At 37.9% G+C, this 27,367-nt stretch overlaps 1 protein-coding gene across 1 annotated transcript in view; it reads left to right on the top strand.

Moving 5' to 3' along the window:
* Nucleotides 1-27,367, top strand: part of DSCC1 (DNA replication and sister chromatid cohesion 1) — a 477,417-nt gene that overhangs the window by 109,799 nt on the left and 340,251 nt on the right. The window contains exon 4 of the mRNA XM_044067559.1: nucleotides 8,872-9,006. Coding sequence (XP_043923494.1) covers nucleotides 8,872-9,006 — 135 coding nt within the window. The remainder of the gene's footprint in view (nucleotides 1-8,871; nucleotides 9,007-27,367) is intronic.

The raw sequence follows: 27,367 nt of genomic DNA, 5'->3' as shown, positions 1-27,367 counted from the left end.
CATAGCTAGGTATAGGTCCCCACCATGAAACAGGAAAAGCATCCGGCATACCTGGACTTACTGAGGTCACTTACCATACATCCAAACACCTTACTCATGGGTGATTCCTACCCTTGACTGGGTACCACAAACATGATGGCTCAGAGTTTCTTGGACTTTGTCAATGCAAATGCTGTGGAACAGCTAGTCAGCAAACCCACATGAGGCTCAAATGTCCTGGACACAGTACTGACTAACATGGGACAGCATTGCACCCCCCCCCCCCAGTGTGATGTCCTCCCTGGTGAGATCAGACCATAAATCAGTCTTGTTTAATGTAATTCTAAGACCAGATACCCCATCAAGCTCCAAAATGCTTAAGAATTTTTCTGAGACAAATTACCTCCTACAAAGTGATGGTATAATAAGTTTTAAAGCCCCCTCAGATGCAGATAACATGGACTCCTGTGCAGAGGTGTACACTAATGCCCTGTATAACCACTTAAACAGTTGTGTAGAATCGGCTGTACCTGACCAGATTAAAACCAGGTCTTGCCAAAAAAAAGCCACCCTGGTAGCCCCTTGGTGTAAACAGCCTGTATGACAAGACAAAGAAACTAATGTCCAAGAACAAGAAGGAAGTGGCTCAGCAGAGGAAGAAATCCCTCTCTAGCTTGAACAAACAAATCAGAGATTTTGTCAAGTCCTCCAAAGCTAATTACAAAGCTGAAGTAGCCTCCCTAGCTAAGGATAATCACAAGGCATTCTTTAACTATGCCTGAAATCTAAAAGGGAATACCCAGCTATGGGTTGAACTGGTTGTGGATGGCACCACCCATACTTAGCTGGAGGCAACAGCCAACCTGTTAGCTGACAGATTTGGAGAAAACTTCTCCCCACTGTCCCCTCCAGTCATCCCCCAAAGTATAGCTGCCACTATTCCTCAGCCTATTATCCCGAGAGCAGGTTTTCTTGGCACGGCATCAGTGGGCCCAGATGACATCCCAATTTTCCTTTTAAACAACTTAATGACCTAGCAGACCCACTTGGATCCCTATTTGACCACAGCCTGAGAACTGTCTATGTTCCGGCAAATTGGAAGGCAGCAACAGTAATCCTTCTGCACAAAGGGGAACCATCAACCGACCTTGGGAATTATAGGCCCATAAGCTTGACTAGCCTCATCTGCAAGGCTATGGAAAGAATCCTTATTGACCTTATTAACAAGGACATAGGTAATCTCCAAACTCTGAACCCATCCCAGTTCAAATTCATTAAAGGTAGATCATGCCTGTTAAACATGGTTGACAAAGAGAAAGTCACCAAGGCCCTGAATGAGGGAAAGGCAGTTCATACTGCCTATCTTCACATAGCCAAGGCATTTGATATAACCCCCCACTCTGGTATTATAGAGAAGCTCTCACAATTGGGACTTAACCCCTACATTACTAGATGGGTAGCCAACTGGCTCACAGACAGGACACATTGTCAAAGTGGGTGACATCACCTCTATCAAAATACCAGTCACCAGTGGCATACCACAGGGTTCTGTGCTGGGCTCCTTACTGTTTAGAATTTATTTCTCAGAAGTCCAGGCAAACTTGGACAGCCTGTGCCTGACCATGTTTTCTGACCATTGCAAATTGGGGAAAATCACTGAGTCCCCCAGCTATGTTAATATACTGCAGACAGGGCTAACGCAGACAAATGATTGGTGCCAAAGCCACGGATTAAAGCTAAATGCAAAAAAATGCATTATTATTCCCTTTGGGAAAGCTGACATCCCTGCTAATTACATTGGAAACAGCACCCCCCCCCCAAGTATAGACCCAGTGGTACATTAACTGGGTACTCAGGTTGATAGCAATTTGAACTTTGACCACCACATATCCATAGTAGTAAGGAAATCATTGTATGTGGCATACCTTAAGTAAAGGCATCGCATCTAGATCTAAGGATGCTATAGTTCCATTATACTGTGTCCTCATCAGAACAATAATTGAGTACAATGCTCCCTTTTGCGTGTACCCACCAGACACCTGAAACAATTGGTGAGAGCACAGAAGTTTCTCACCAAGAAATTCTTATAGGGAAAGACTGAAAGCTCTGTCACTGTATTCTGTCTTCTACAGGTTGCTAAGGGGTGACCTGTGTGCCTGCTTACAGGGCAGTCTCTGACCCAGCCCTGATGAAAATGCTACACATTCAGAATCAAATTGCAGAAGGGTCACTTGCTCCAGGGATCTTAACCTAGCATCTGACATGAATAGGTCATGCTGGAGAGGTAGATGCATATTCCAGAGACTGCCACTTTCACGTGAATTGGAAGCTTGTTCCAGAAATAGATCCCCTCCCTTACCCTCTTCAAACGCAACATAGATCAATGGATGGTTGAACGCAGTTTCACTCCTGGGGTGGTGCCCATGACCTGGACAGAAGAAGTCTGTATTAACTTCAATAGACCCTTACCTGTATGAACGTTACTCACTTAACCCCAACAATTTGGGCAACTTGGGATAAATATGGCTAGGCTTGTAAGGGCTCTAGGGCTGTTAGCCTAGTAACCTCCTATGAACAGTTGTATAGTTCCAACCTTTGCCATCGATTAATATGTGATGGACAGACGTACAATTCCACAGTTGTAATTGGTTAATATGTGATGGATAGGAGCTGTGTGTTCTGACTCAAACACAACTGTTACTGTCTGAAGGTGCAGCAAAATCAGCAGTATGTAATTTGAGTGCCACCATAGGCACCAGCTAAAATATACAGTTCGACTAGCCTTGAAGGTTTATGGTAAATGTGCACTGCTGCCTTGGGTAAAATCAGAGTCCTACAGCATCCAGAAAAGCTTCACACTACTAAACTGTAGATCAAGGTTATAACTACTGGCTTCATATAATTTTAGCAACCTCGGATTGAGCCTATCACCTTTTAATGTAACCTTACCAACAGTAATTAAAGTTTGACCAAAATTATTTTCCATACAGACATAGACTCGAAACAGTACTTTCAGGACAGAGAATAAGTGGCGACAGTACCAATCGTCTCCTTAACAAGCTTTGTTGTGTTGCCCCTAGTTAGTCAAAACTATAAAAACAAGAATGCATCTTGCAGTTTAGTTATAAAATAAGCCAGCCTTTAAATATTTAAAGGATTGCAATAGCTCTAGCTGTATCACTTTGCATTGAGTAAGTGCCCCACTATTAGTCTTCCAATAGTGTATGAACCGTTTAACCAATAAAACATAATTTGTAAGTGCTAAATAGCAGCAGTATTATCCTGAAATAAATGAATTCAAGTATTTATTTCCCAAGTAAATGTCCAAACTGTGAAAGGCTTACAACAGAAAATAAAATTGTTGACTATTCCATAGAATATTTTAATCAGAAAAGTATATAGAACATCTAAACTAAAGTCTGTGTGCTTATGACTAAAGATGCACTGTGTCCCCTTGTTTCTTTCTAAGTTCCCAAACAGGATTCCCTGTGTCTTCCCTATTTGTAAAGTTACTTGTCCAATGGAGAAAGGTTAGATTCAGGAAGCCAGAGGTTTGATTAAGGAAATTGTCACAGGAACTGCATCATCTGCCAAACAGAAGGCTTTGCACTGCTGCATACATTTTCAAAGTAAAAACAAAGCGACACTTGGTTAAACTGCAGTATTTTCCCACAGCAGCAAATGCAATTGCAAACCATTTCACTTTATATATTGCCTTAATGGAGTTGTCAAGCTCAATGCTATGCTTTCTGCTACTTGTATGTCTTAAACAAGTATTTGTACTTTTTTTTTCTTTTTAATTTGATATAGCTCGGTACCTTTAGTGTACTCTGTGCGTATTTCTTTTGAAAGACTGTTAACATGCCCTTAGCATATTACATTCTATCACATGATAAAATATAAGGCTAATAATGGGATAGAAACAGTTAAAAGTTTTTTATTATTTATGCAGTAAACATAGAAACAGTCAAAATGAACAGGCAACCAGCAACTTTAGAGATAATAATATCAATATGTTTAACAAATTGAGAATATCCTTAATTCACACCTACAATGTTAATGGCATAGTTTCCTACCTAAGTCCACATCACTAGTTGTGTGGGCTGTCTTTTATCATTTAAGCTTACAATACTTGAAAGGCAGACCACAAACAGTGCTTTTGTTTAAGTGTAACTTTTTCAGTGTGCCATAATATGGTAATTTGTGTCAGAAATTATTTTAAACGAATAAGTAAGGCAAAAATTGTTTGCCGTTCAGTTTAAAATATTTGCCTAACATATAATTGCTTTCTTTAACTCTGAGCTTCAGGAAATTCCTGTAAAGCTTGCAGGTAGTCAAGAATCTAACACCTCATTACTGACAGCAGGTGCTAATGAGTTAATCTAACTAAACACATTCTATAATATAAAATATAATAAAGCTCTTGATTTAGATGGGCTGCTTCATTATTATATTATATTGATGTATAATTTTCTACAAGAAATCTTCTTTATTGCACCAATGTTTAATATATGTGTTCTCAAAAATCGAATTCCACAATCCCTAATTTAAAGCAAGGTAAAGATTCCTCTGATTGTAACTCGTCTAGACCTGTATCTTTCTTGTAATGATGAGACTATGATCTGTACTTCATTATTCCATAAAATCCAAACTGGTTTCGTAATAAACAGACCCATGATAACATAAAAATAACAGTTATAAATGAAGGCAATAAAGGAGATAAATGTCTTGAAATTGAAAAAGCTTTTGATTCTTTGGACTGGTCATAGTTAAAGTCTTGGAAAGATGTGGTTTCCAATTAGATTTTATAAATATTGTAAAGATTTTGTATAATAATTCTAAAAAATGTGCTAAGTCCTCTTTTTTTATTAAAAAAAGAATTCTCTGTTTCTAGCATTAACTCATTATTAGAATTTAATGGTGACTAACTTAGTATTAATACAACTAATAATTAATGAGCAGTTGAACTCTGATACTGAGTATAGTTATTGTTATAATTAGAAATGGTATATTTAGATATTCTAAAATCGGATGTTTATACCATCATAAATATAAATATTAATATTGTTACTCATTTTATTTTCTCTCATTTGAATATTTTTTAACATTTGAAGGTAAACCATGTGTAATGTTAAATTGTCATTGCCCTGAGTATAATATATTTCTCAAACAATTTCATTATGACTTCTGAAATTCTGTATAAATCAGAGTAATAAAATGTATTTGCCTTTGTTTACTGGAGAGTCCATCTAAGTTTGGCAAAAAAAAACATTTTAGCGGAGGCCTGGGGAGAAAAAATACACATACATATAACAAATAATACATTTTTACGAAACATTGATGTACATAATACTGGGAGAAAAGCTGCACTTGCAAAATTATACAGCACTACATTTTAACATAGTACATTCATATTACATTATTATACATAGCAACAGATATAATGCATTGGAGATGGTATTGGAACTACAGTGATACAGACAGGAAATCTTTTGACAGGGGCAAGATGTTGGAGCTTGAATGACAGGTAGCTAGTAGTAGGCTTGGTTGTGGTAAGAGATAGTGGAGTTAGTACATTTTAGTTGAAAGAGGAAAAACAAGTTGCTTTGAAAGAGGTTAAGTTCAGGCTTGGAAGACAGGAAAAACAACAAGAGGTAACTGATGTAGAAATAACAGAAGGTAGTTGAGACAAAAGAGCTGCTGGTTGGTTTCCAAAGAAAGTTGAGATAAACAAACAGCTGGTTAGTTAAGATCAGAGGTGGGTACTGTTTTATGGTGAGGCGCATACTACTGAAAGGATGTGGTGATTTAAGTTAATTCACCTTGGTAGGATGCATGGGCAAAGCCGTGACTGTGCTAGGTGTCATCTTGAGTTAGTTTCAAATTGTGTAATTTTTATTTGACTGTCTTTGGGGATGTGGCAGTCCACTGCAGATCATGAAGACATAATTTGAGTAAAAGTGAGTCTCCAGAGCTGTTATTGGATTTAGTTGTTCTCATTAGTTTTTTTGGTGCTGGTGTACAGGCATCTCTTTAAGCTTCTTACTGTCCACTACAAAGCTAAGAATAGCATTTAAAAACATAGATGGCATTGGGAGAATTTTCTCTGCTTCAAGTTTTTCTTTCTTTGCTTAAAACAATTGTGCAATAGACTGATCCTGCATACAAGGCTGTTTTGAAAGACACTCACCCACCCGGTCCTATGTTCTAACAAAAATGAATTTTGTCTCTGCATGTGTGTTTTCCAAATAATAACATAATTATTTGTGCTTGAGCAAATTGTTTATAATATTCCCTATACTTTCCAACATATTTGGATTGCATTAATTCTGTTATAAGCATTTCAAACACTTTTTTAAATGTATTGCTTTAAAAGCATTGAATAGTCTGATTTTTTTTATTACAATTACCATAGGCATTACCATAGGCTATGATAAATGTGCTCCTGTTCCAAACAGGAGAAATTAATTTAGAAAGGCCTTGTCTGTGTAGTTATTTAACAAAAGATAAAATTATGAAGTTAGAAGATATACATGAATGTAATTTATATAAAGAAGATAGGTTCCATTTTAATTTTTTTTTGCTCCAGCATCATCTTGGGACCCAGTCTTTTGAGGAAAATTGTCATAATTTATTAACTTTGAATTCTGAGAAAATAGATCAAATTTAAAAATAGTTTGTGAATTTATAATCCGGTGTAAAAACTTGTTATAGATTCTTATTGGAAATGTGAGTAATTCATTTTCTCTTTATCCAAATCATTTTCAAAAGTTTATTTCAAGTCTTGGCTTTTACCACATCATCTTTACTCTGGACAATCTTTTCTTGGAGGGCTCTCCATAGAGCCTTCCTTATATTGTATAGAAACAGTAAAAGTTTTAAAAATGATAATGTATTGGAGATGTCTTTTCTTGCACACATTTAATCAGGTATTGATAAGATTTACAGAAATTTATTAAACTTTTAAGATGTGATAATTTGAAATAAAATAATGTTCCCATTCATGATTGCATAAATGGATCAGAGATAGTTGTGTATGGTCTTTGCAAGCTATAGCTATGAAAACCATTACCAAAAATTAAAAAACAAATCCAAGCCTCAACTCTTTTTTTGTTTTGTTTTATTATTCACTAGGCTTCCTATTTGTATAAAAAATCATGTACAATAAAATTAAGTTCAAGCCACAGTAATACTTAAAAATATCGGTCTAAAGCAAGACAGCTTCTTAATGTAATACAATAATTTTGAAACACTAGCATCACATCTTCTAATCTGTGACATTAGTATTACATTCTTGTTTTTAAATGTATTGTTAAAGTTGGTTCTATATTAGTATAACATAGGTAAATCATGACTCTGTTGTATGTAGTTTTCTATAGTTATAGTGTGTTATTTCTGTCTTCTTTTGTAGTTTATTTTCTTCTAGCTTTGTGATGATTAAAATGCTTTAGTAATTTTGTATTTAAACACTTTTATTGAATTATCACTTGTGACATATGCAAACTTATATTTATATAGAAGTAAATAAACCATATTAAGAAGTTCACATTTACAAGCATTATACATCACATATACTCTTCTACACAATGTAATCAATGCAACATTACATACATTATCCAGTTCCTTCCTTCTCTTGAACCTCGACATTTGTTCTGCATGTATTGTATTGTACCCACAATTTACATTTTTTTCTGTATAGTTTGTTCTTGCCCTTTTCCAGTAATTGTTTCCTCTATTTTTATCTCTGTTAGTGCCCACTTCAAGTATGGATGATGTAGACTTTGATTTCCATTTTCTAGTAATTGTTTTTTGACAGCCACCAGAATTAAACTTAACAAGGCCCTTACTATGTCTAGGCAGTTCAGATCTTGTATCCCAGATAAAAATAATTTCCTTAGACACTCATTTGCTCACCCAGTATTCCTGACAGAATACTCTGTGTGGAAAGTCTGCCAACTCATTACACTCTGAAAATATATGCTTCTAGCTACCCCTTTTTCCCCATCATTATCTTCAACAATTACCATCTACCTTAGGAAAAATTCTTTGGAGTCCGAGTACCTATGCAAACACTTTCAAGCAAAACTTCTAAATCTTGTAGACTTTGTTGCATATTTGGGAGCCATGCACATGTCCTCCTATTGTTTGTTTGTGAGTTGCATATCTAATCTCTATTCCCAATCTTTTCTGACCTCCTGTGATTGATTTCTATAGTTATCAATCATGCAATGTTTTATATACTAATTTTCCATTTTTAATAGCAACTTCTGTTCTAGATTCAACTAAAAACTAAAAACTCAACCAGTGCAGGTCTTTCACTTAGGATTCCCCCTGTTCTTTGCCTTTACTCACTCCCTGATAGGGAAGGTAGTCTGTAGCTACTGATTTGATGTTGGAGTCCAGTGCAATGTCATAATCTTATAAAGATATTCCTTTAATACAATCTGATATAGTTGGAATTTTAAAGCCGATATGTATCTAACTTTTGAGGTACAGGATATAGTTTGGCATTTAACCTGTGGGGCATGTTGGGTATTGTGGCTGTATGTGGTACCATTTCTACTTTCCTCAAAGAACTTGGAAGTGATTGTTGTGATTCAGTTTATCCATACAAGGCAATAGGACCATGAGGTTAAATAAGAGATGAGAAGTGATGCAGAGTTGTGAAGCAGTACTGCCATCTGTGTGTTATATGCCTAAAAAGTGCTTAAAGTATTTTTAAAGGAGTGCAATATTTTTATGTAGATTGGATTTAAATGTTTATGTGCACACATCATGTGTAAATGTGTACACTTAGTGCTTGCGTTTTGTCTACCCATTCTTTATGATAGTGCTGGAGATGTATTAGCACAAGTTCTAACTAAGTTATACTAATTAGTTTTGCATTTTCAGATCTATGGTTTGGCCAATAATTACTGGGAGTTAAGAAAATGTCGACCAAAGATGAAGAAACTTAAAAAGCTCCTTATGGAAAATCCATATGAAGGACCAGACAGTATCAAAGAGAAAGCATCTGAGGGGTTGAAGGTGAGTTTTCCCTACAGCGTGAAGCTGAATAATGTGTGTGTGTGTGTGTGTGTGTGTGTGTGTGTGTGTGTGTGTGTGTGTGTGTGTGTGTGTGTGTGTGAGCAAATAAATCACATTAGTTTTTGTTACTGCTGCAATATAATATGGCTGTCTGTTTATTACATTTATTTCTTAAGTACTGTCATTTGTCTCTGTAGAGGTCTAGAAGAACATTCCATATGCTTTGTAGATTATTTATACAGGTACATGGATAGGACCACAGAGGGCCATTTTCAGTCAGGACCAATTTACATTAATAAAGCAAGACATCACATAAAAAGAAATAACAAATCTAGCAGGATATATAGCAAGCAGTGGGTTGGCTATACACATAAACCTTTTCAAGTTGGTTGCATAACAGATAATCAGAATGCTAATAGCATGTGTCATGTAGAAAAAACAGGGAATGATGAAGTTTATGCAACCAAGCATTAACAACAGTTTAAAAAACAGATGCAAGAAATCCAGTCATAGCAGCCCATGAAATAGACCATAGTAGTGATCACTGAAATTGCTGTACCCATTGATAATGGTGTCTTACGCAGAGAGAGTGACAAAGTAATGAAGTACCCAGATCTGCAAGATGAAAAGAGAGCAGTACCTGGATACTCGAGCAGAAAAGAGAGCAACGTGGAAGAAAGATATCCAGGAAGTTCAATAGTAGTAGGAGGAGCAGGACTAATAAAAATAAGTTACAGCCAATACAAGCAACTGCAGAAGAAGGCAGTTGTGGGCACATTGCAGGTGTTGAGAGAGAAGCACCCTCTTAGCTAACATCAAGTACTGAAACAATACTAATTTCATTAACTCCAATTATACTGTAGCCTAGGAATGGGGTTCATTCCTGTTATGGTATTAGAAACCCAAAACACTCTGAGAAATTATACCAAAAATGTAGAAAGCTGATATCATTATTATAGTGTGCTGTTGTTTGATAAACAGCCTTAATGTTCTTTACTCAAAGAAATTATAAATTTTTTTCCATATCATCAAATAGATTGAAACATAAATAGTGAAACATAAAACATAATACCATATGCAATTTGTATTAAGATGCTGTGCTGACTCAGTTCAATTTGTTTTGTCCAATATTTCGTCAACTTTCTGCCAAAAAGTGAAGTATGATGTTGTCTTACCAGTTCTTTTCTTTATGGTTGCTATTTCTATTTCTATTCAAGACACAAAGACTGTGATTTGTCTTAAAATCTTGAAAAGTTGGTGGTGCTTTATTCTTCCAGTAAGTTGTTATGACTTTACGCACAATGGCAAGCAGTGTCCACAGTAAAGGATATTTTACTTTTGGGACACATTGTGTAATGGGTACATTAAACAAAACTAATGACTTGGTTAACTGAAAAGTATCATTAAAAACTGATTGGGAACACATGCTTTTTGAATTATTTCTTTCAATCTGCTTTTGTATGCGTTTTACATCTCCAACAATCAATATATTTCTTGTATGTTCGTTCTAATCTATGAGGGGTTAGAAAGGCTCTATGTAGGAATTTCCATGCATATAGTTTCCATTGAACTGACTTGGTAGTAAGGCTTGGTGATAAAAATGAAAAATAAATGATCCTTTCATCAGAATCCATTTGATTAACTTGATTATAATAATTCCAATAACTTTTATTGGTATAGTTCTTTGTTTCTTTAAGTGTCTTTTGAATTTTAGATAGATGTACTTGTCCTTTGTAAGTGTTATTTATTAAAAGTATCACAAGATCTATGAAATTAGGAATGTTGTTTTTAAAAGTTGGTGTCATCAGTTCCAGCTTATTTGTGATATACTGTCTTATTTGTTGTATTGGTAGCCACAATTTATCATCTAACTCAAATTTCCTTTTGATTTGATCTAGTTTGGGTAATGTATTGCAATGGAGTATTTGATACCAATAAATCATGTCTTTTTCTTTACGCTCTTTAATTACATCTGCGTCAAAGGTAATTATGCATTCTTGTGTACAAGCTATAGGATGGAATATAAAAAAATGTCTTTATATCTGGGTTCATGTTTATATATTTTCTAAACTGGATTATTGTTTCAGTAACAATTATATACTTTGTTTTTATACTTTTATTAAATATATTATCTCTTATCACATTATAAAAGACTTTTGTTGGATTTATATTATGTTGTTTATGTGCTGAGTTACTAATGATATTGTATATAGATTCATAAATTAATTTCCATTTGGGTGTATAGGTTGAGTTCAGCCATAGAGTAACTGTTTTAGTAATAGATGCCAATGAATAAATCTCTATATCTGGTAGATTAATTCCACCCTTCTCCCAACCTTTTAAATGGTTGTTAAGCGCAATTCTAGGCTTATTGTTAAACCAAAGGAAATTCAGCATCATTTTATTGTATTGCTGCATACTTTTCTTAGGAGGGATGGAAAAGGATTGTATATAATATAACAATTTTGGGAACATGATTGATTTAATTATATACAATGTATCTTCCAGTGTATACAATGTATCTTCCAGTGTATAAAACATCTTATTCCATTTCTGCATTAATGATTTTATTTGACTTAGTATAGGAATATAGTTAATATTTATTGTTTCTTTAGTGTTGCTAGTTAGTAAGACTCCTATGTATTTAATTTTATTATCAGGCACTAAGTACTTAAAGTCATTAATTCCCTTTTATTTGACTTAATAAAATTTTTGTTTTGGTTTCATTAAATGCAAGACCAGAAACAGTTTGAAAGAAGTTCATTGTTTGGAATGATTTAGTTAATGGTTTATCTTTATCGGATATTGTCAACAGGATGTCATTAACAAATAATTGCATTTTCATTTTTAAGTTATTCCCAGTTACTATGCATTTAATATTTGTGTTCATTCTAACATAGTTGGCAAAAGGCTCAATTGCTAATGCAAACAGTAAAGGTGAGAATGGGCATATTTTTTCCTTTTTTAACAGTTATAGAAGTAGAGAGACATGACACAATCTTAACATAGGCCAGATAATTTTCATTTAGTGTTTTCATTAAGAATACGAATTGTTGTGAAAAAACATATTCTTCTAGTACCACTAGTAAATAATTCCAGTCTATTGAATCAAATGCACTATTGATGTCTAGACTCACCAGAGTCATGTCTCTCAATTAAATCAATATAATCTATCAAGGCAAGAATTCTTTTAATATTATCGTAGGTGTTTCTGTCTTTTATAAAACCTGTCTGGTCGTGATCAATTAATGATGGAAGTATATGTTTAATTCTCTGTGTGTGTGTATTGCCATAAACATTTTGTAATCTACATTTAACAATGAAATGCGCCTATAGAAAGAACATTCTGAGGCATTATTTTTTCATATTTCAGTATAGGTGAGATTACACTATATTTCCAAGAAGGTGGAACTAATATTCCTTGTTTAACCTGGTTAAAAACCTTCAGCAATGACTGTTTAGTTTCTTTGGGCAATAACTTGTACATTTCAGGTGTTACGTTGTCATTTCCTGGTACTTTATTGGGTTTCAGTTTTTTTAATTTGATTCTGCAACTCTGACGTTATGTCTGTGTGTCTATGTGTTGTTCCTGTATTTTGAGGTTTATATTAGTCTGAAGGAAGTTTCTAATTGTTTCCTTCGATTTCATCTCTTTGTTGCTAGTATTCATTTTTTGATAGTGCAACTGAAATGTTTCTAGTATGCTGCAAGTCTGAGGCTTTCTTATTAATGTTGGGATTATATATTTCTTTTATTTGATTTATTTTAATAAATTTCTTAGTTCTGTTTGCTATTTTCCTTTGATTCTTCGGATTAACTGAATAAGAAATAAGTTTGAAAAATCAATCATTTCATGATGTAATATTTCAGTATAGTCTTTATTTTCCATTGCTAAATCACTAGCTAATTGACTATGTCCTTTTTGTATATTAAATTTAATAATATCCATTTCCTTTTGAAGTTCAGTTAATTGCTTGTCCCATTGCTTCTTTACTCTTTTTTCCCTCCTTGAATCCCCTGACCTGCTACCTCCCTAACAAAACCTTTAGCTTGATGTACTGCATCTTGCCACCAGGTGGCATTTTTCTCCTAGAAGCTATCCCACTAACTACCTTTCCACTCCTCAGGCTCACAGACTGACAACCTCTTGTACTGTAGCTCCACTTTTCCCTTATACCTATACTGAACTTTCTCACCTATCTACCCTGCTTATTTCACTATTTTCAAGGCTCTCTCCTTCCACCTACTCGCATCCAAACTACCCTTACCTTTCATATCTCCTCTGATTGTTTTCCTTGGGTCCACTCCCTCAGTGGGTCTACCTGCTCCCTTCGCCCTGCAGGCTCACTTCGCTCCCCTACCCTACCCTACCCCCAATTCCCACCCACCCCCAGTGTCCCCAACCTTATACTTGCCTTGCCACACCCCCCAGTATCTTACCACCTATCACACTACTTACTCATTTCACACTTCCAAACCTACCTAGCACCGTCCACACCTCCCCCCTCAACACTCCCTCCAAACACCACGCCCATTTTACTCCTTCCAGCACTATGAAACCTAATATTTCAATTTACCTTAACATACTGTGTTCACTCACATTCCTTAATTTCCTTGTTATATCTTACACCCTTACCTACTATGAAAACCTAAGTCTGTCAGAGTCCCTTACATTATCAAAGCAAACTAACCCTAATCTCCTCCCAACCACAATACCATATCCTACCCTGCCATCATCATCCCCATACCTTCCTCCCCAGTTTCACCGAATAAACCACAACAAATACTACAAAACCAGAAAGCTCTACCTCACCTACTCAAAATACACACAAATACTTTCCTCCCCTCTCCTGCTCCTACTGGTTCATGGGGACATACATCCCAACCCTAGCCCTAACAACTTCTTTCCACTTACTCCATGAAATCCCCCTTTTCTCCCAACTCACTTTCAGTTGCTCACCTAAATATTCGTAGTATAACAAATAAAATCACCCAGCTCCATGCCCTAATTGACCTCTACTCATTTGACATCCTCTGCCTAACTGAAACCTGACTTAAACCAGCAATCAAAGACAATGAAATTACCCCACCTAGTTACAGTATCTTAAGACTCGATCGCCCAAACAAAAAAGGTGGGGGAGTTGCCATACTTTATAAATCTGAATTACAAATTAGCCTGATAGACTCCCAACCTCCCTCCCCTACAAATGCTGAACTCCTTTGCTCCAAACTTCAGATTAATAAGAACAAAGCAATGTACATTATGTGTTGCTACATCCCTCCCAGGAAAAATATAAATACACTTGAAAATATCCTTAGCTGGCTCTCTTCTACCATCCCACAGGAAACTATCCTTTTAGGTGATCTCAATATTGATTGGATCTCCTGCTGTTCCCCTAAACCCACCTCTCTCATAAACCTCTACACGTTCCAACAAATCATAAACTTCCCTACAAGAATACATAAACCTACCAAGAAGCAGAGTATTCTTGATTGGATACTTGTAAATAACAATCCCCTTGCATATAAAACAGGTATACTCCCTGACAATATTAGTGACCACCTCCTTACATAAATTTCCAAACAAAAACATAGTAGTCCTACGCAGTCAGTATATCGAACTATACGCAGTAAGAAAAATTTCAGCCTTCCCAACTTCCTCTTAGAACTTAAAGCTTGCAACTGGGCACCTCTCAAAGACCTTCCTCTCGAAGCAGTCACTTATTTCAATAATAAATTCCTCCAAATTCTGAACAGCCATGCCCCCTCTCGCCAAATTAAAATAAGGTCCAAAGCAGCTCCATGGCTTTCCAAAGAAACCAAGCAAAAAATGATACTAAGAAACAAACTTTGGGCAAAATGGAGAATCACAAAAAAAACCACTGACCACCAACATTTCAAACACCTTAGAAATATCACAAAGAAACTTATACTCCTTGACAAAAAAAAACTTCTACTTTAAATTTCAACAAAACCCCCAACAGAACCCTCAAAAATTTTGGTCTGGAATCAAGAAACTCCTATACACTGGAAACTCAAAAGCACCCACCCCTGCCAACCTATCTCAGACCCCTCCTAATAAAATTGCTGACACCTTCAATAACTTCAGAACCAGTCACCTCTCTTGCCAACACCTTAACTCCACCCACAACCCTTGGACTTAACCCTCCTAATAGTAAAACACCCTCTTTAAAATTGAACACAGTATCCACAGCCTTCATTTACAACCAACTCCGAAAACTTAAACCTTGTACCCCCTCAGCAGACAAACTGCCAGCAGAGTATCTGCAGCTAGCTGCAGAGGTACTAGCATTCCCAGTCTCCATCTTAATAAACAGAACAATAACCAAATCCACTATTCCATCTCTCTGGAAAATCTCCCATATCATCCCTTTACATAAAGGGGGAAATACAACTGAACTTTCAAACTACCGTCCTATAGCCCTAGTCTCTCCTCTAGCTAAAATCATGGAACGATGTGTCCACCAACAATTTCTAGAGCACCTTCTCCATAATAACCTACTTGCTGACTCAGCACGGTTTTAGACCATTCCATAGTACCACCACTGCCCTTCTCTCATTTACAGACTCCATCAACAAAAATCGCAACAATAATCTATACTCATCTGCATTATTTCTTGACCTCTCAAAAGCATTCGATATGGTAAATCACCATCTTCTGATTGATATGCTTAAATCCCTTTCTCTTGACACAATGGCTATTCAGTGGTTCAACTCCTACCTGTCAAATAGACAACAAGCAGTTCTCTGGGACAGTCATTTATCCTCCCAGCTCCCAGTCTCCATTGGAGTCCCACAAGGCTCTATTCTAGGTCCCCTCCTCTTCTCCATCTTTATTAATAACCTGAATACCTCCCTCCCATCTTCCACTTGCATTCAGTATGCAGACGACTCTACACTCATCTGCACTGCAATGTCTCCTGCTGAACTACATTCATGTACCCAAAATGTTTTTACTGCAGCATAAAATTGGTTCAAACACATCTGTCTCCTCCTCAATCCTAAAAAGACTAAGTTACTATTGTTTACTCCAACTTATAAGTCCATCCCAATTTCCTTTACTATTGTCTCTAACAATGGCATGCTTATATCACCCGACAGCACCACAAAACTGCTTGGTGTCACAATAGATAATCAACTTAACTTTGATGCTCACATCAATCTAACTATAAAAACAGTTAACAAAAAATAGGTGCTCTCTATAGACTTAAACAATTTCTCACACCAGAGACTAGGATATCTTTATCTCAAACACATCTCATCTCAACACTACTGTTTGCCTCTCCAACCTTTATTAACCTATCAAAAACAAACCTGTCAAAACTAGCCTCATCCTACCACAACATTATCAGGTTTGCTACAGTTGCCCCATATTGGACTCATCATTGCTTAAATCTCAGACAGCTAGGTTGGCTTGAACTACAAAATCTCATTCTACTTCAACAACTGACTATTACCCACAGGATACTCCATTTCCCTTCTAATGCACCTATTCTTAATACTTCCCCCTATAAGAATCTCACTACCCTACGATCAGCTAATAAACTTCTAGTAGCCACATGTAAATCTCAGAACAAAGCAGGTGACTCCCTTTTCTCAAATGCTGTGGGTACACACTGGAACAAGCTCACTAGTGAACTTACTACCTTGACCTCAACACCCCCTTTCAAGAAACATTTAAAGACCCACCTCAAATCACACTGGCTCTGCCCTTGCTCTTCTCCTGACTGACTCTTGTTTCCTACTTCCACATCTTTTTACCTCTTTTCCCATTACCTCTATCTGCACTGTACACACCCATCATCTGGACAAGTATTATTTCTCATTCTCTCACACTGCCTTGTCTCCATCTAGCTTATATCACTGCTCCCATCACTACAATTTTTCCCCTTGACTCTCTTCAGCTTGTGACTTCCTCTTTCTTATGATTTTACCTCCTATTACTGCTACTTACTTTGCTTATGTTTTACCTCCTATCACCTCTACTTACTTTGCACTACCTAATGCCTTGCACAGGTAGTATTTTAGTTATTTTTTTCTTCATGATAGGTCAAGTCCAAGTCCAGATGCTATAAAAAAAAATTAAATTCTGTATTTAAATACTGCTGTTGTTGCTGTGTGTTTTTGATTCACTAATTGCTGTTCTGTTGTTTTGTATGCTAATTAGTTGCTAACTCCTGCTTAGTAGTTTAGTTATCCTCTTGTATATATTTTCTTTCTTAGTGTGTTACCTTAGACTGTTACAGTGGAGCTTTTCTCCTCGGGCCTCTACTGAAAATGGACATGTATCCAGTTAGACTAGCCCGGTCAACAAATGTAAAATAAAATAAAATAAAATATTTTTGTACCAAGTTAATGTTCTTCCATATATGTATGCTTTTAATGCATCCCATGCATAGATTTCAAAAGTGTCTTAATTTATGTTTAATTCAAGAAATTGTTGTAATTCTTTAGTTTGAGCTGAACATGGCAGAATTAAAGATGTTAAGATTTGCACTGGGTGTGACGAGGGTGGACAGGATTAGGAATAAGTATATTAGAGGGTCAGCCCAGGTTGGAAGGTTTGGAGACAAAGCCAGAGAGGCACGATTACGTTGGTTTGGACATATGCTGAGGAGGGATGCTGAGTATATTGGGAAAAAGATGCCAAGGTGGTTGGTGTGACAGAGCAAGATGCAGAGGACAGGAAGAAATGGAAACAGGTGATCTGCTGTGGCGACCCCTAACGGGAACAGCTGAAAGAAGATGATGTTGTAATTCTTTTGTATAAAATTCTTTAAACTCTTTTAGATTCGTTTTATAGGTATAGGATGGTAGTCTAGTGATTGTCACCTTTTGTTTGTTATAAACTTCTACTTTAAAAGTAATTGCATTGTGGTTTGTAATGGACAAGAGATTACTTTAACATTGCTAAGAAAGGTGGTTATTTCCATATGCTCTCTATACTTGTGTTTACATTTAGTGCAGAGAATCTTTGCATATTCATTAACATCTTTAAGATTATGTAGTTCAACAAATTCTGCTAGTGTTTTTGATGTTGCAGTTTTCCTTCTGGTCTTTATCTAGTATACAACTGAAATCCCCAGCTGTTATCAAGTTTCCTTTGGAGTGCTGGATTACTTCTTCTAACTGTTGTTTAACTATACTTGCACTCAACCCAGGTATCCAATAAATGTTAATAAAAGTATACAGATTACCATTTATTGAGATAGTTGACATACAAAGCATCCCGGATTTATCTTGATATGAGCTTATTATTTTTGGCTCAATGACAGAAGTTTTCCATAAAATTATTACTCCTCGTTTGTTTCTTTATGTGATGAACTTGTTAATACTGTATAACCATTGAAGCTGAGTAGATTAAGGTCTTCAGTTAATAAATGTGTCTCTTGCAGAAATATCACTTATGGGTTTATAGTTTTAATATATTTAAATAAACTTAGTCTCTTACATTTATTATTCAACCCATTAACATTAATTGAGATCACCTTCATATTTAAATACTGATATATGTAGATTTAATTGAACTTGTATTTCATTAGGCAGAATAATGTATAGAAGTTCTTGTTTGTATACAGCTGGGAATAAAAACTGTTTGTTTTCTTTTAGTTTGACTAATATACTTAGACAAGTTAAAAAAAAAACATAAACATTGTAGTATCAAAACATGAGCCATGAACCCTTTTCTATCCATTTTGGGGTTATTATAACCCCTACACTTAAGATGACAAAGCATCAACGTATCCCTCTCCCTGTTGTAGGCACTATACTCCGAGCCTGACAAGTCATTACTTGTTAGTCAGAGTATGTTATCATTCTATATGATAATTATAATAGTAAACTTATGGTTATTAACAAGTCTGATATATTCTAAATTCAGTCTGCTAATGTTGAGAAGAATTAACAATCCCAGTAACATATCAAGAAATCATACAGGTTGATATAAATCATATTTAACCAGAGAAATTGTCTTACAGTTATGCTTAAATATAGGCTACATTGCTGTACTTACAACTTTTATAATGCATGTTTACTGTAAGCAAATCTTTCAACATTCTTTCTTATGTTCAAACCGTCTCTTTTTATCTTTTCTACGTGCAAGCAACACAAAAACAAGAAGAAAACCCATAGGTTAGTTAGCTTGTAGAATTTGTTTGGATATTGTTTCTCTGGTTTACTTAGGGTAGATTATTTAAAAGTTATTATGTGTATGCAGTTATATGCATTTTAAAATTCCTGAAAAGGTGAAGTGTTACTTATGTAAACTTAAAACAACCATATAACTAGAAAGATGTGGTTTATATCCAACCTTAATGTTCTTATCTGTGTGCATGTTGAAACACATGCTTCTACAAATGAGGCTGGAGAAAATAGTTGTGATGCTAATACTTTTTAAGACCTTTGGGATGTTTTAACACTTGAACAAATTTGTTTTTTTTTACTACCGTGGAGCATTTGGGGGATGTGTTATTTGTCTGCAAACATCCCAGAAGACCACAGATCTGGCCCTAAGCATGTCTGTATCACAGACCAAACACAGAGCTCTGGTTAGAATACTGTTTTTCTTAATATTAATGACATCAGCTTCTGCTGACAAGCGATTCTGCAGTTCATTGTCTCTAAATCTGTTGTGTACCCCAGATGATATTCCTTCACAGGTTCAGTAAAATATCCTATCCATTAGTCATCTTTGTCTTTAACACAGAAGTTGCAAGAAAGCAGGTTTGAAAAGCTACAATAATATATTAGAGAACACAAGGTAATCTAAGTGGTCTGTGCATGAAGATTTTTCTAAAATATAATGTTGCAGTTATGTTCCGCTAGAACATATTTTAAGGTATATTGACTCTAGCAGACTACTGCAGTGAACCAAGGAGAAGGGAGAACCACTGTAACGAAAATGTTTTGCTGCACTGGGCCAGCATAATCACTGGCAAGCTGAGCATTGGGAGAAGACCAGCACATTATTCACATCTCTACAAGTGGCTAACTTGTAGTACATTGACTTTCCAGGTGGCTATTTGCCAGCACCATCTTAAAACCAAATATATGCTACTATCCATCATGCGCTTATTTTTGTTGGAGGCATACAGTTTGTATATTCCTATAGGGAAGAACTGTTATATAATATTTGAGATAAGGGAATTGATGAATTCATTCAATATACAAGTAAGTGTGTGTGTGTGTGTGTGTGTGTGTGTGTGTGTGTGTGTGTGTGTGTGTGTGTTTGTGTAAAATGTGTGCATATCTATATGTTATATAAAATGTTCTCATTTTTCTTATTGTTTTGCTTACGTTTTTAGTATAAAAAAAAAGTTAAAATGAAATTGGTTTTAAAAAAAGTCTCTAAAAGAAATTGGCACCACTACAAGCAGGATATTCACGCAATTATTTTCTTCCAGATAAACTTCTGACGTCAAGAGTAGCTGAATAGTTGAGCAATAATCCACGACTGGAACTAGGCAAATTAGGATTTATCCATGGCTGGTGTGTCTCATGAGTGATCAAATAAAGACAACCATGGGTAAATTGTGATGTACCCACACCCAAGAATGGATTATTGCTGTTATACAATGATATTATTTAAGAAAAGCATTGCTTAAATTTCTTAAATAATCTCTTGGTATAACAATGCTGTAGTGTTCCTCTGCATTTTTCCTTGTTTACTGATATACTGAGCATGTGCATGAGACTTCTGTTCCCACACTTGCACAGCACATCAGTACAGTGCAGGAGAAGTTAGAATCTCCATTACTGTTTTTTTTAACTCCAAGCTTTTCTGAAGGACAGTGCAGAAATACAAGGAGGTATGTTTGACTGTTTAGTTTTTCAGGACGTACCTGATTTTTCTTGTTTTTTTTGACAAGGAACATCTTTATTAAATTATCACGTGTGACGTGTGACATGGGCAGTCATATATTTATATAAATGAAAACAAACCATATTGACATAATTTCATTGTAAACATTATACATCTCAGACCATATTGATGTAATTTTAGTTGCAAAAGTTATAAATCACTTATCTATCCATTTATTATCAGTCAAAAATTACATAGCTCATTCAAATCCTGCCTTCTTTTAAACAATGTTCCTCCTATTTTTTTATGTAATTTGCTCCTATCCTTTTCTAAAAATCCCAGTTCCAGTTGCTTTATCTCCCTTACTATATTCACTACTTCTAGTAAAGTTGGTTTAGATTTTGATTTCAATTTTCTAGTAATTGCTTTTTTGGCAGCCCACCATAGTTAGACTCGGCAAGGCCTTACTATGTCTAGGCAATTCTGATTCTGTATCATAGCTCAAAAAAATCACTTCCATCAATTATACCAATTTGCTCACCCAGTCTGTAGGGAATCTTTTTTTTTTCCAATAATTTTTTAGAGGTTCAACTCAAGCATAAACAATAATAAATTCTCAGTAACAATGAAACATTATGTTAAAATCGATCTATATTATATATTTGAAGTTTCAAAACTTCGCACATTATATGTTTGACAAACATATGAGCGAAGTTTGAAACTTTGAAAATCTAATAAAAAAAAAAACTTACCTGAACGCTCTGAAAGGGGGGAAAGCCCCCTGCCCCCCCTACTTAAATATATCAACTCCAAGATCACACTTAGTGCAGAAAAGGTAAATGTTCCCATTCTACGCCATACGGAGCCATTGCTTTTAACCTTGGAACTTTTCAAAGTTCGATCATATGATGTCGACCATATGACTTTCGAACTTTGAAAAGTTCAAATAATTAATCCAGAGGGTGTCTGGACATACACAATTAAATATGAATATACATTTTCAGTTTATTCCAAAGATCAATCATTGTTTATTTAAAAGTTCAGTTAGTCCTTTCCATGAATTATATGAGGAGGTGATTCTTGTAGATCTGAATCTTATTGTGATGATCTCTAAATGGCTCACTTCTGAAACAATAATCTGATGTTGTTAATCTTCTTTCCATTCATCACTGATGGGGTTCGGTTCCGAGCCCTCGGAACAGAGTTGGCCTTTTACCAAGCTTGCGCAAGCCAAAAAAAACTCTTGAGCTAAGTCTGTACCCAGAATGCCCTTCTCCCTGTTAGATCTTGTTTGCCACGTAGCTATAAAGCCGTGTTTCAGTTGAGCTCTCAGCTAAGGGAAACATTTTGTTATTTGTGTGAAAAATTTTGGATATCTTCATATTTTATTAAGTGATTCGTTTTTCTAGTGTCTCTTCTTCTGTCTGACCTTGGCTTTTCCTCTCTACCCGTAGTTACCATTGGTATGGCTTTTCCTCCCTTACCCTTGTGGTATTTCAATAGTTGGTATTGTTTAACCTATTAGCTGATTTTTATTCAGGTGTTTCTCTTCTTTTTTCTATCATACCAATGTATTGTTATATTTGTGATGTTTTTGAATGGAGCTGACTTTAATTATAGTTGGATTATACAACTGGCCTGTGGTGTTTTTTCTCTATCAAGATATCTGCTAAGAAGGGTACTTCAGGTTTTAAGCATTGTACTTCATGTAAGGGCAAGTTATGTAACAGTGATTCTCATGATGACTGTGTATACCGTTTGGGAGTTTCCCACCTTTCGGTGCAGCCTTCATGTGACATTTGTCAGTTTCAGTCAACGCACTCTTAATGAGCACAGAAATGAACTCATTCTGAAAGGGTTACTCAAGTCTTCCTTCTCAGAGGCCATTTCTGCTATGGAGGTCCTCAACCCCTCCTAAGGACAGAGATCCCACTTTGTTCCTTCTTCACCATCGGGTGATCAGAGCAAGCCTTGGAAATCAAAGGTCCCAGAGTTATCTTCGGAGCATAAATCAGCCTTCTCGGCTCCATCCTTTTTGGCTCTGACCATAAAACCTTCGATACTGGTGCCCATTTCGGCACCATTCCTGCTCCGGCACGATCATAGACCTTACTACACCTATTTCGACTTCAGCACCTGTGGCCACTTCAGCTCAGGGCACACCTTTGACTACGCCATTAGTTTACATTTTGGAACCGACCATTTCTGCTCAAAGTGCCACTTCGGCACTGAGCGTTGTACCAACCTCACTGGATTTGACCCCTTTACTTCCTGTCTCAGAACTAGACTTTGGTGCGGGCAGACTTTGCACCACAGTCCCGATACTCTCCCTCCGTAGATCCATTTCTTGGCCAAGCGTATAACCCCTTCATCGAACATCCTGACTCCCTGTCCAGAGTATCCACTAGATCCACCAGAAGCCTTTCTGAACAAGACGTGATGCATCTTGTAAACCAGCTGTTATTAGCCAGGGGGATTCCCTCACTTTCTAAGACCCATCCACCTACAGGACTTGGATTGCCTTATCCACAGACTCCATCTTACACTCCTTCTTCGACCATCTCGGTTCCAAAGCCTTCTACTCCGACATCTTTCTTGGAACCTATCACCTCAGCTCACTCCGGCTCCGAGTTTGTCCCTTTGGTCTTTGGTTCCCACTGAACCAGTCCTTCCTCAGTCTGGGGATTGGGGGACGGGTGCATCGACCCAGGGTACAGACCCTCCTCTCTCCTCTGTTCTATCCTCTGTGCCGATATTCACGTCTGTGCCGATTCTGCTTGAGGCTCCATCCATGGGGTGGCTTTGTCAGAGCGGGGGGTGATCCCGGTCCCAAGGTTGCCTTTCTTGGTTCCGGGCTCCCATCCCTGTTTGGACGGGCCTGCCTTCCGTGCGATGGAGAGGGCTCTTGCTTCTGGGTGCACTCCAATTTTTATCCCTTGAGCTACAGCTGTCACAGACCACCCCCCAGGACACCGGGCAGATAAGCCGCAGGACACCCCTGTTCAAAGTACTCGCTCTTCGTCCTCCTCAGAGACTCCCACTGAGGAGCCCCCTCGAAAGTAGATGTGCAAGAGGAAACGCATGGACTCACCTGCGGAGTCCTTAATGGAAGACACTGACTACGATGATGGTGAAGGGTCCCCACGGTCACCTCCTAATGATGTCTCCTTTGGAGACATTGTGGAAATGTTAAAGCAGAGAGGTGACTGGAAGCCCTCCAACCCTTCATCTGAAGAGTCCTTGTTCCTGCAGGCTTTCACGCCTGGCCTTCTACCTCTTGGGTGACCCTGCCTGCTGACGAGCTCATCCAGAGCGCTTGGAAGAACCCTGATTCCATTGAGGTGATATCTCGGAGACCAGACAAAATTCTTTCCCCTCCCGAGGAGAACCCGCATTGGTCCAAAGGGGTTGTCAGTTGATCCTGTGGTGGTGTCGGTGGCCACAAAAAAGGAATCTGCTGAGGAAAGTCCCGCTGTCCACCCACCCAACAGGGAGGCCCGGGTGGTGGACAGACTTGGGAAGCGTGTTTTTGCATCAGGGACCTTTGCCATACGGTCCCTGAATTATTTGTCACATTTTACAAGGCTCCAGAAGGACTTGATCGCTGAACTCTCTGGTACACTCGCAGGACAGTTGTCTGACGAGGTCAGAGACAAAGTGGCCTCGCAGCTCGCAACCCTGGAATCAATATCCAACTTATCCATGAGGTTGCTGTCACACGCAACCAAAGGTGTGGCTAGAGCACCGGGTTCGGGCGTTGTTATGAGGCATCATGCCTGGATGTGCATTTGTGACCTCACGGACCCGTTCAAGTCTTCCTTTCTGAATGCTGCCATCGAAGCTTCATCCCTTTTTGGCTCCAAAGTGAAGGACATGCTAACCAGGTGCGAGTAAGACGGAAGGACCCTGTCTGCCATAGGCCTATGGTTTTCCAACCCTCAACATACCTCTTTCAGGAATCAGAGGAGTGAAAAGATGTGGCATAAGAAATCTCTGGGCCCCTTCCATGCCGCACATGGTGGTGATACTCCCCGTGGCAGAGAGGGTAACGATTCTGGAAGACGCCCCTATAGAGGCAGAGGGGGCCTTCTTAATCAGGGCTCCAGGGATTCCTTCTCTGGACAGCCTTATTAGCGCTCCTGAGGAGCAGCCTGATTTGCTTATCTCTGGAAGCAGTCGGGAGTCATTTCTCTCTGCACCAAGCTGCCTGGCAATCCATCATCACCAATTTATTGGATACCGAACATTATCACCAGAGGTTGCACCATACCCCTTTCTTGTCAGCCAAATTTCCTAAGAAAACTTCCTAACGTTCCACACGGTCAAAGGGAAGAAGCTGCTTCAGAGATTATAAAGGTGTCTCAAAAAAGTGTCATCCAACCAGTCCCACCAGACTAACTCCGATTCGGATTTTACTCGAGATTCTTTTTGGTGCCAAGAAAGATGGGGGACTGGAGACCCATTTTGGATCTCAGCAGCTTAAACAAGTCTGTCACCCAAACCAAAATCCGGATGATCATGATTCAATCCATTCTCCCCTTTTTAAGAGAAGGTGATTGGATGTGCTCTATAGATCTCCGGGATGCGTATTACCACATCAAGATGTACAAACTCTCCAGGAGTCTGTTTCACTTCGGGCTAGGAGCCCGTCATTATCAATTCTGTGCCCTGCCTTTCGGTTTATCTGCAGCCCCCAAACTGTTCACAAGATGCATGGCAGTGGTAACAGCTCACTTGCGACTAAAAGGATTCTGGCTGTTTCTATATCTAGATGACTGGCTCCATACCACCCCCACCAAACATCTTCTGGTAACAGCACTGCATTATACCCTCTCTGGCAAAATTGTTGGGAATAACGATACATTGGGAGAAATCAAACTTTGTCCCTACACAACAAATAGAGTTCATTGAAGCAGTGTTCAATACTCAGTCCTGTCTGGTATCACTCCCAATTCAGACTTCATCGATTGAGGCTTCAGCTCCGGGTGATACTCTCACAAACAAAAGTTTCTGCAAGGGAAGTTCTTCAGGCCCTAGGTTCTATGGCCGCGTCAATCCCAATAGTGCCTCTAGCAAAGCTACACATGCAGATTCTGCATTGGCTCCTTCTGTGTCACTGGCTCCCAGACAATCACCCCCTCAGTTACCAGATTCAAATAACCAACTCCTTCAAACAGGACCTGCTTTGGTGGATGAGGCCAGCCGTAGAACTTTGGAGTCGTCCATTTCAATCTCCTCAGCCCACAGCCATTGTGACCACGGATGCTTCCCTGATCGGGTGGGGGCCATTTCCAGGGCACATGGTCCACCTCAGAGGTCCACCTGCATATAAATGTTCTGGAACTGAGAGCTGTGCTGTTAGCATTGCAGGCCTTCCATTCGGCTCTCCCTTCCGGGACAATTCCAATTCAATCAGACAATATGTCAGTAGTCTGGTATATCAACAAGCAAGGAGGAACCAAGTCCTATCCCCTATGTCGAGAAGCCATGAAAATTTGGCAGTGGGCAATAGCTTCCAACCGCTAATAGCAATGCATATCCCGAGCAGCTCCAACATGATTGTGGACAAGCTGAGCAGATGCATCTTCATACCTCACGAGTGGTCCCTCAACCCCGAGGTGGTGTCGGAAGTCTTCAGCCATTTGGGCCAGCCCTGCTTCGCCTCCCCCATCAAACACCAAGTGCAGCAGCTATTTCGCCCTACTTCCCCCAGAGGGGGAGTCACCGAGGGACACTGATCCACGATTGGCCCACGGGACTTCTTTACGCTTATCCTCCCATCCCTCTGATCCCACAATTTGTAAAGAAAGCTCTTTGGTTGAGATGCAAGGTGATCCTCATAGTCCCATTCTGGCCTCGACAAGTTTGGTTCCCCTTCCTTCAGCCTCACCTAGTATACCTGCCATGGATTCTGGACCCTCTACCAGATCTGATTACTCATCCCCAAGGGTTGAGTCACCTAAATCTGTCCAGTCTTGAGCTGACAGTTTGGTTTCTCCACCTTTAACTAGTAGCCAGGCAAGCTAATCGCTCCTCGCCTGTTTGAGACATTTATTTATTTTTATTTTTATTTTATTTTACATTTGTTGACCGGGCAAGTCTAACTGGATACATGTCCATTTTCAGTAGAGGCCCGGGGAGCTCCAGGAATCGTACAGAGTTAGTCTAGGTTAAGACAGAGCCATTATAAAAAAACAACAAATTGGTACATAGATGTATTATAAAAACATAGATAGAGGGTAATACAGAAACAATTGTTAAGAATGACATTATAAAAACAAAAAAATATATATATTTTTTTTTTTTTTTTTTTTTTTTTTTTTACTGAGTATATTTCTCAGTGTAGATAAAATTAACTAGGGGTTTGTGTACAAAACAAATTATGTAGAAACAGAGAGAGGGAGGAAAAGTATAGGATGTAGGATGAAATGTTAGAGTAGGGGAGAGAAGTTAGTAAGGGTTGGTGCAGGAGCATAACCAGTGTTGATTAAGAAATAGCCTTAGATTATTTTTAAAAAGCGAGAGAGAGGTCTGAGATGT

Source organism: Protopterus annectens, chromosome 3.part1 (genome assembly GCF_019279795.1).
Source record: "Protopterus annectens isolate FY-2018-M chromosome 3.part1, PAN1.0, whole genome shotgun sequence".
NCBI classification, from domain to species: Eukaryota; Metazoa; Chordata; order Ceratodontiformes; family Protopteridae; genus Protopterus; species Protopterus annectens.
Note: the sequence above shows the minus strand (reverse complement) of the source record. Positions and strands in the feature narration are given on the sequence as shown.